At 31.9% G+C, this 10,381-nt stretch overlaps 2 protein-coding genes across 4 annotated transcripts; one reads left to right on the forward strand and one right to left on the reverse strand.

Annotated features, from left to right (window-relative positions):
- Positions 1–272: 272 nt before the first annotated feature.
- LOC105670066 (zinc finger protein 836-like) lies at positions 273–5,828 on the reverse strand. 2 transcript variants are annotated; one of them, XM_012363385.2, is made up of 4 exons: positions 5,145–5,827; positions 4,917–5,063; positions 4,744–4,839; positions 273–4,526 (listed from the first exon to the last, which is right to left on the reverse strand). In XM_012363385.2, the coding sequence occupies exons 1-4, from the start codon at positions 5,283–5,285 to the stop codon at positions 1,383–1,385; spliced, it is 3,528 nt and encodes a 1,175-aa protein (XP_012218808.1). In that variant the 5' UTR covers positions 5,286–5,827; the 3' UTR covers positions 273–1,382. The 2 variants fall into 2 exon arrangements, with proteins under 2 accessions (XP_012218808.1, XP_067215427.1); XM_067359326.1 differs by lacking the exon at positions 4,744–4,839 and having other exon boundaries at positions 5,145–5,828.
- A 909-nt stretch (positions 5,829–6,737) lies between these two features.
- Positions 6,738–9,289, forward strand: Fkbp59 (FK506-binding protein 59kD). Of its 2 annotated transcripts, none has more exons than XM_012363195.2 (6): positions 6,738–6,935; positions 7,146–7,482; positions 7,657–7,777; positions 7,873–8,120; positions 8,206–8,709; positions 9,064–9,289. In XM_012363195.2, the coding sequence occupies exons 2-6, from the start codon at positions 7,147–7,149 to the stop codon at positions 9,229–9,231; spliced, it is 1,377 nt and encodes a 458-aa protein (XP_012218618.1). In that variant the 5' UTR covers positions 6,738–6,935; position 7,146; the 3' UTR covers positions 9,232–9,289. The 2 variants fall into 2 exon arrangements, with proteins under 2 accessions (XP_012218618.1, XP_012218619.1); XM_012363196.2 differs by lacking the exon at positions 9,064–9,289 and adding an exon at positions 8,799–9,017 and having other exon boundaries at positions 6,740–6,935.
- The last annotated feature ends 1,092 nt before the right edge of the window (positions 9,290–10,381 follow it).

A 10,381-nucleotide genomic window follows, 5' to 3' on the forward strand; every position in this document is an offset into this window, starting at 1 on the left:
TAATATAATTATTATTTAACGAAATGATGTAAATAATGATTATTGTATAAAATTTTTAGATATAATGATAATTAGAATATGTATTTTTTCAGTGCCCTTGAAAAATCGATCTTACTAAAGAAATATATTTCGAGAAATAACGCGACTGATACACCAAACTACACATGTGCAAATTCAAATAAACTGCATTCTCAATATTAGTAAAAATACCTTGATAAAGATAACACGAAAGAAATCATTTGATGTAATTTTAAAATATAATGCTTTCTTTATACATCTAATTCTATATTAATTTTTATCAATAACAAGTTTAACACCTTGGAAGGGTCTTTGTACCATACAAAAAATATAAAACCATAGCATATAAGAGATACTTTAATGTATATATCAATTTTCTTGCTTGAATTGTAGCAATTAAAGAAGAGAATATATTATTTTTTTCAAGAATATTTTATTTATAACTATCGTAAAATATTAAAGCAAAAGATTTATTACGAATATAATACACAATTATAGATCATATTCGTAAAAAATGTTTATTTTTTAATTCAAATTTTTTTCTTAATTTAATAGTCATTCATATATTAGTCCATTAAATTGAATTACTTATAATTTTATAATATTATTAATTCACACAAATTCTAATTTATGTGGTATATATTAAACACACTTGGTGTATTTAAGACATTTACACCTGAAACATTCAATCAATTTATCACATTTATGATATTAGTGTCATTCATTAAACAAAACAGAAAAAAATCCTTTTTCATTGTAATTGTATTTAAAATCGTATTTAAGTTCTATGTAAAACGTAGATATCATATTTTTGTCATATTAAATCATAAATAATATTCCATAAAAGAAACTATTTTAATATATATTCTGTAACAAATAAAATAATCTTTCCAATGCTTAAAAGTAAACTACTCATACCTCATAGAACTTTATTATATATAATTATGAAATGAGCATTATACATCTCAACCTATTAATTATTATTAATTATTGGTGACAAATCTGTAAATAGTGTTATAAGCTAATGTTATCTTGAAAAATAATTGCATATTGCATATGTTAAAATATTGTGTTGTATGTTTTATCTAATTCTATTATGCTTTTATACTATCATGTTTTCTATTATACTTTTTATAAACATTAAAAAACTAAAAGTAAATAAAAACTGTCAAACTTTACGATCAAAAATGTATACTTCGTGACTAATAGATTTTGTGGTAATATAAATTGTGAATGTTTCAAATGTATTTTATAATTGGTTACCGCTATAATTCAATAACAAAAGATATTTTATAACATTCACAAACTGTATGCATAAAATGAAATAATACGATTAAATCTGTACATTTAGAACATTCTTAATATTACAAATGAGTTGTAACGTGTTCTTGCAATTCTTCTAACGTGCGGAACGGTTTGTCACATAACTGGCATATTTGCGCATTTCCGTTATGTAAGTTTATATGGTCCTCCAGATCCTTTTCTGTATCAAACAGATCGTCACAAAGCGTACATTGATACTGATAGATAATTTGGGTTTCTGCTGCTTTTGGAACTTTCTGCACATGCACCCTTGTATGCATCTCCAGCAATATTTCTGAATCGAATAATTCCCAACATTGACTGCACTGATGAAATTCATCTTCTGACGATGTACTATCTTCAGGATTGTTCTCCTCATTGTTCGAGCTTGTTTTATTCAAATTGTTACTATCCTCGCCGTCGAACCAATGTTTACAAATATGCTCTTCTAAGGCTTTATCCGATTCCAAAATATTGCCGCAAATAGTACACTTGTGTTTAGGATCCTTTTTATCACTCCGTTCTTCGTCACTCTGCTCGTCACAATGCTGCTGTAAGTGGTCCTTCAACAGTTCCTCGTCTATGAAGATTTTTTCGCATAAGAAACAATTGTACTCTTTATTTTTCTGTGCGATATTTTTCGCAACATTGGACTTTGCGTCTGTGGTAGTTACTTTGTCGGACTGAATGTTGCTTTCATCGATCGTAGTACTTTGCACGTTCGTCTCATTTGTCTGCTTCTTAAGCGGCATTACACAAATACCTTTCCTATTCGTCTGAATTGCATAGCCCTTCTGCAACGCCTCAGAAACAGTCGGCAATTGCAGCCCAACTGTATGACTCTCCTGTGACATGGCAGGCACAGCAGTTTTTATTTGCGACTCATCGACGTTGTTTATCTCCTTGTTCTTAGTTTTGTTTGTTGATTTCAACGGTTTGTGCGCTTCAAAGTGCTGCAAGAATAGTTTCTTCGCTTTGAAATTAGCTTTGCAGATGGGACACACGTAAATCAAATCTGGCATCTTCAATTTGCATGAAAAAGCATGCGCCTTCACGCATTGGTAGTCAACTATCTCATGGCACTTCTTGCAGCGCATTTTCTTCTGCTTTTCTTGCGGCAATGTGGCGGTATTTTTGTTTACATTTTGCGGCAATGTGGCGGTATTTTTGTTTCCATTTTGCGGCAATGTGGCGGTATTTTTGTTTACATTTTGCGGCAATGTGGCCGTATTTTTGTTTATATCTTGCGGCAATGTGACTGTATTGTTGTTTGTATTTTGCGGCGCATCAAAAGCTTCTGATGAAGTTATATGAGATGCGCGAACATGCGTCTCGATGTCCTTCACACTGTTACACCTGAATTTGCAAATCTGGCACACATAAATCTCGGGTTCTGTTGATGTCTTTACTTCAACGTCCTTTTTATCACTCTCTTTGTTCGCCAAATCTTCTTTAGCATCGTTATCTTTAGCTCCTGATGGAATTATATGAGTCTCTCGAACGTGTGCTACGATATTCTTCTTACTGTTACATCTAAATTTGCAAATCTTGCACACATAAGTCTCGATATCTGCTAGATTCTTTATTTCAACTCTGTTTTTATCAATCTTTTCTTCGTTAACTTTCAAATCTTTTTTAACACGGGATGGCAGTGACATAGCATTGTTATCTTTATTAGTTGTAACAATCGAATCATTATTTGTAATTCTCTTTTCTAATATAACCTTGCGACGAAGTTGTTTTGTCGTAGAATTCTTGTACGTTCTTGGGCAAGCTCTGGGTGTTTTTTGAACCTTCGTATCTTCCAATTCGGTGAAATCATCTAATTCCAACGAAGTGTTAAAATCGTCATACTTCTTTGGCGGTACGATAAGACGTTTACGAGGAGTTGCGCTGTGCGATTCACTTGTTAGCGCAGCCCGTTTCAATGCGTTATTAATGACCTTGTTTGCTAGATTTAACCGCTCCAGCACGACTCTTGGCTGATACTGAGACGAGTGTACAGCTGTCTTTACAAATTCCGGTGAAACCCTCTGGAATTCCTGACACTTCGTGTCATTCTCATTCGTCATGTGCTCGATATTCTTTTCTATGGCGTTCTGTATTAGATTTTTTAACTTCTGATCGAGCTTTGGTTGCGAATTCGTGTTATTCACACAATCAGTTTTCGTAGCGTCCTCGTTTATACTTAGATATTTTTGCTTTACTTCCTTCTGAATGAAATCCGACAATTCGGCTTGCATGTGTTTCAACATCGTGAATTCATGAGACTCTATTCGAATATCTAGACATCTCTCAATATCATTCTTTGTCGTTTCTTTCATTTCATCTTTGTTTTCGAATATTGCGGGACTCACCACTCTGCGCAGTTGAACTGCATCAAAAATATCAGTATTCTCCTTACTATTAACATCTCCATTGAGGCTTTCGGAATTCTTGGAATTATTCAACGTCTGATTGCATTGTTGATCCTGAAGAACTAAATTTGACGTTACAATGAATGTGGTTTTACCAATTACTAGCTCGGTTTTCGATGACTTTGGTGTAAACATGGTGTTATTCGTCTGCGATATGGGTTTTCTCGCACCATTCGCCGTAACATTATTTTCCACCAACGAAGGTAAAGATTCCTTTTCCGGTGAATATCTAATTTTTGTCTCAATATTATTCTTCTCACTTGGTAAGACCACCATAGCTTGGTTCCTCAATCTCGTTCTGGGTGTACTTATGCCAAACCCAGTATACTTGTTCGCAAGATTAGTTTCTAAATTTTTCAGCAATTTTGCAAATCTTTTTTGCTTTTTCGCTTCCTCATCCACGTTAGTGTTTGTTTGAGTCTTCCGCACAAGTGTTGATTGCACGTCGTTGGATTCACTATCAGATACACTCTTTTGTGTTGCGGCATAGAGTGCCTTCTTTCTTGCCTGCCAACGCTTTAGGGCTAATATCCTGCGTTTATTTTTGCCGCATCTTACATGTAACTTAGACCTCTTTGATTCAAAAGATTTATTTTCCGTATGCTTGTCACTACCATTTTTCACATTTTTATTTAGCTTTCTTCTATCAATATTGCATGCTTTCTGAGGGGAAATTTTGGATAATATTGATTCATCCTCACTCTCTGATATATATATCGTATCTATTATAACTTTATCTGTGTTTACATTCGTGACTTCTGACGAGGATACATCTATTTTAGATCTTTTCTGAAAAAGACAACCAAATTATTCAGTCATTAAAATAACTCATAAATATGCTAATGCTAAATAATTCTGTCAGATACAAAACTAGATACTTCATATGTATATGTGTATATATATATATATATATATATGACACATTTTTTATTCATTAAATACAAAAAGAAAAAGAAAACTAAAAAGATAACATAAAAAACAAAATTATAATTATATAAAAACATACTTTATCAATAGGAGAAATACTATCTTCGTCACTTTTATTAAAATTTGTCCTTTTGATACTTCTTTTCAAATGTCTATTATTTTTAGAATGGTTTACCTAAGATAAAAGAAAAAAATGTTAAAAAATTAAGTATAAAAAAATTCCACTGCTGACAGTGAAACTTAAACACTTACAGCATTATCAGGTGCTTTCGAGATTTCTAATTGTTCCAAGAGGATTTTGTGGGATTGCATAAATAGTTCTTTGAATTCTGTCCACATGGACAATTTATAAAAGCATATATGACATACCCCATCAGGTAAATTCTTGTTGTACTCGATCTGCATCAGATGAACAGAAATAAAATAAGCATTCACATAAAATGATTGGTATAAGATATAGTAAAATATGTTAAAGCTTACATCGATGCAGGTGCATCTTGTTAAATCCTTGAGCTTGGGCTCTACAAATTCGTCGCGTAATTTGACCATAAAACCACTGTCGGCCAGGCATAGTCGACAGCGTTTAGCCATAACGTTCAGTAATTTACTTCTTCTCGCCATTTGGAATTGGCGTAAAGAACGAAGAAAAATAAACAGTAACCTCTAAATCATTTCCTTCCTACGATTCGAACATGTACAAGCACAGCGACATGTAGGACATGATAACATACGAAATATAATCCCCGTATAGAGCGATTAGTATATTTTGGTACATCTATGCCATCAAACCACCAATATGTCTGTGGCTAGCATTTTTGGCGGTTTCTCAAATAGAACAGCTATCTTATTCCATCTTACTCTCTATGCTCACAAGAAACAACAGACCAATAAGATCCGTCTTCCAGAATAATTCACTGTTATATTATCTGTTCAATATAACCAATTATTAATTTAATGTGCTAATTTATTGCTTGATATATTATTTATTGTTTGATACACTTGCAAATGATTGCACACTGATTGACACTGATGCTTCGCAAACTATTGCGTATAAAATGACGCACACTTAAGAAAATGGCGGCAACATGTATATTTATTGATGCGTTTATATTTTTTTTGCTTGATATTAAATTCGAAGAATGCCATAACGCTCATACAAATTCTACGACAAGAATTAATCGATTATTTAATAATTATTACATAATAGCTGTGTAAGGGCCATAATACATGAAAAACGTAAGCAGTAAAACTTGAGCAGTAAGTAAATTGGCCAATCACAGTCAAGTATTCTTGGAAACGTAAAAACCATTGGCTAATTTACTTGGGGCCACTTTTTCCAACGTCTGTTAACTCTAACCGACTGGTAACTTTTTAGAACAGTCAACTTAAAACTCGAAACTTGTATATGTCGTCAATCCTAAAATCTTAGTATATTTTGATAAAAAGTGTCTAGAAATTGACTGTAAAAAAAGATTTTGCAATACTAACACTATATTATTATATTATATATAATATTTATTTAGCTTATGAGAAAAATTTTCTCCTTCAATTGCAATATTTTATTCTTCACGTTGGCAATCCTCTAACCATTAATTAGAATTAACAGACGTTGGAAAAAGTGGCCCCTAAGGGCCATTTTACAATGCATCGCGAATGTCCCTACGCTAGTCGTATCCCCGTCTTAACAGAAATAATTAGAAATAGTATTTTTTAATTTGTTCGCATAAAATGTTCCAACATGTTTTTACTCGCTACTTCCAATATGTTCCAATCTATAGTATTACGTTATGTAAAGGACATCCTAAAAACGTCTTAAAAAAGACATTCTTAAGACGTCCCTAAAAAAGACATCGTTGTTTAATTTCTTTAATAATTGGTATTTTAACAACAAAAAACTTTAAAAGAGACATTTTTAATTTTCCTTTAACATTATGTGCTCCTGTTAACAATTATTTAAAATCCCGGCTAAAGTGGAGCGTAAGAAAGGCAACAGAAATAGTATGTTTGCTCTCTTCTAGTGTTCGTAGCGCGGAGCTCACATGTATGTACGTAGCTTGCGCATGTGTGCGGTATTTCCTCTCTCACGCTGCTTACGCTCAAATCTGGCATCACTGGCGCTATTGCAAAAGTTGATTTCGAATAGTCTCGAATTGACCGGTACGCGTGTAATTATTTGTGTTCATTCGTGCTCCGGATTTTCTTGGACAAAACGGTGGATAGAAGGTGCTTCAACGTATAACAAGTGCTCAAAAGTATTTCATTTTGTGAAAAGTACGTATCCCCTCACTGAATTATAACATTTTTACACATAACTTTTTCATATAACCATTCTCCATATTTTTTTGCGATATCATTTCCTTTCTTCATTAGCATTCATACGTTTTGCATCGAGAAAGTTCTTCGTCACGATACTGTAATATAAATTATTATTACAACGTTATTTCGAGCGCTTTTAATTCTCTAGTTTCGTCTTTTGTATAGAATGGCCGAAATAGATTTGTCTCCGGCCCAGGACAGAGGTGTATTGAAGGAAATTATCAAGGAAGGCACAGGAGATGAGACTCCCACTAATGGCTGTAAAGTTAAAGTTCATTACATTGGCACTTTACTAGATGGAACAAAGTTTGACTCTAGCAAGGACAGAGAAAAGCCATTCAAATTTGATCTTGGACGTGGTAGCGTTATTAAAGCATGGGATATCGGTGTGGCTACTATGAAAAAAGGTGAAATTGCTATACTTACTTGTGCTCCTGAATATGCCTATGGCAAGAATGGTAGTCCTCCATCAATTCCACCTGATGCTACATTAAAGTTTGAAGTAAGTCTGGATATTATATTTAACTATAAAATTACCAATTGTTGCCCAAAACAAAATATTATACACAATGTATTAGAAAAATTCGTTCTCTGTAGTTACATAATATCTACATTGTGTCATTAATCATTGAAAAACTATATATTAATTATACATTCTCACGTGTGTATTTTTTAGGTTGAATTGCTTGACTGGCATGGAGAAGATCTAAGTCCAACTAAAGACAAAAGTATTGAAAGATACCAGATTACTTCTGGAAAGCAGTATGCTAATCCAGAAGAAGGTTGCCAAGTAAATGGTTAGTATCATGGTATATTAAGTTTAAACATAAAATTTATACTGTATTGTTATCTTTTTTTTCTAATAATGTTTGTGTATATATTATTTCTTTAGTGCACTTGATTGGAAAGTACAATGGAAAAGTGTTTGAGGAGAGAGATGTAGAATTCACTCTTGGAGAGGGAGAGATTGTGGGAATTGTGGAGGGTGTAGAAATTGCACTGCAGCGTTTCTTGAATGGAGAGAAATCCAGACTTTTAATTAAAAGTAAATATGCATTTAAGGAAGAAGGAAATACTGAATTTAACATTCCACCAAATGCAGATGTGGAATATGAAGTGGAATTGAAAAGCTTCGAAAAGGTAATATTGTTTTTTATTTGAATTGAGAGTATTTTTTCAATAATTTTATAACTCCTTGAACTTTTAATCACATTATTTGTTGTAGGAAACGGGAGTATGGGTAATGAATACATCCGAAAAGTTAGAACAAGCAAAGTTACAGAAAGAAAAAGGAACAAAATATTTTACTTGCAACAAACTCAATTTAGCCATCAAAGTGTACCTTAAAGTTTTCAAGTATTTAGATACTGATTTTAATGATGAAGATAAAGTGGAGAGGAATCGTATTGCGTTAGCAACACACTTAAATCTAGCTTTATGTTACTTAAAAACCGATCAAAATCTCTTGGCAAGAGACGAATGTACCAAGGCTTTAAATCTGGATTCTAAAAATGAAAAAGCTTTATTTAGAAGAGGACAAGCACATCTTGGGCTTGCATCGCCTGAAATCGCTATTAAGGATTTCCAAGAAGTTCTAAATGTACAACCGAAAAATACAGCCGCGACTAAACAAATCGTAATTTGTAATAAACTTATTAAGAAGCAATTAAGTAAAGAGAAGAAGCTTTATGCGAACATGTTTGATAAGTTTGCACAGGAAGACAAACAGGTTTGTGAAAAATACAGTCATGTATTTGAATCTTAATCAACAGGACTTTTTCATGTATGGAACTTTATTAATTGATTATAAAATTTTAGTCTAAATACGTGGTTATTTGAAGTTAAAAAAAAGAAATTATCTCTGCAATGTTTCAATACACAGTTGGATACGCAGTTACACAGTTGGATATTGATTATCACACGCATTTCAATGTTTAAAATAAACTACATTCATATAGAAAGTGCATTTATTATAAAAATTATGAATGACATAAAGGCTGATTAATTTAGATGAAATAAATCTTGAAAATAAGCATATCTCTATGTGTTTGCATTTGACCATAAACCGTGACTAATGTCACAGAAGGAGGAGCAAAAACTGAAGGAACTGCCAGATGTGATGCGCGGGACTCTAGGAGAATGGGGACAGGAGGAAAGACCTGGAGGTAGAGATGCGACTGCCTTTGAAAAGGAAAATCCTAACATACTTATGCTCAATGCTAACGGTTCCGGTGAATTCAAAAACATGTAAACAATGACTTCTTTTTCTACATTGCCTGATGTAAACTGCCAGTACACAGAAAAACTTATCAATTCTTATTTTTATTATCACCCAAATACTGCAATCCTTTATGGAAGTATATTATAAAAACATTAAATTGAATTGCAACGTGCATGATAAATATATTAAATTAAGTTTAACAGCACTAAATGGAATGACATTTTGAAACATTGTTATAATTTATTATTGTTACGTATATTATATAATGAATTATGTAGAAGTCAATATACACAATTATATTGTAGAATTTTTTAAATAAGTGAAACAATTGAACTATCTAAAAAAAATAATTCCAAAAATTAGCAAGCTGTGACATACAATTTTATTAATGCAGATAGATTGCGTTATGTTTTAGATGTTTATAACTTCTGCAAAATCACATATAATAAAATATATTCCATTTACAACTGTAATTTAAACAATATTTATGTGCCCGATTCCACCAACGTAGATTAACTTTAATCTCGGTTCAACTTACTCTTCATCTTTTTCTAGTTCTAAGAATTAGAAAAAGGTGAAGAGTAAGTTGAACCGAGATTAAAGTTAATCTACGTTGGTGGAATCGGGCATTAGTGTATCACATCATGTACACTGCAATATCTAGAAATTAATTTATTTAATATAAATTTAATATGTTTATGTGATCATATAAATGCAATCCCAGTGGGCAAATTCACTAGAATGTTAAGTCAAAAATTATTAATAGGAAAAAGTACATAACATGGATACATGCGCATGTGGCAAATGTATGAAAATAATTTAGCAATATACATTTTTTCATGTACAACTAGCTTACAAATTATATGTGTGTACACATTATAGAATTATAGATTTATATATATATATAACATTATAGAATTAAAGAATTATTATAGAATTAAGTATAAAAAACAATTCAATGAAAATTTAATATTATCCCACTTTATTATCATATCGATAATTTTGAATCTTCTTGCTCAGAATTTATATATATATATATATTATACATCATGTATCATGGTCCTTTTTAAGGATGACGAATTTGTATAGAATAATACTATTCACAAAGCACAAAGTTTCATTTTTTACCAAAGCTGTTTTTACTACACATATATAATTTTATACATGAAATTCTAAGTTA

Source organism: Linepithema humile, chromosome 7 (genome assembly GCF_040581485.1).
Source record: "Linepithema humile isolate Giens D197 chromosome 7, Lhum_UNIL_v1.0, whole genome shotgun sequence".
Taxonomy (NCBI): Eukaryota; Metazoa; Arthropoda; class Insecta; order Hymenoptera; family Formicidae; genus Linepithema; species Linepithema humile.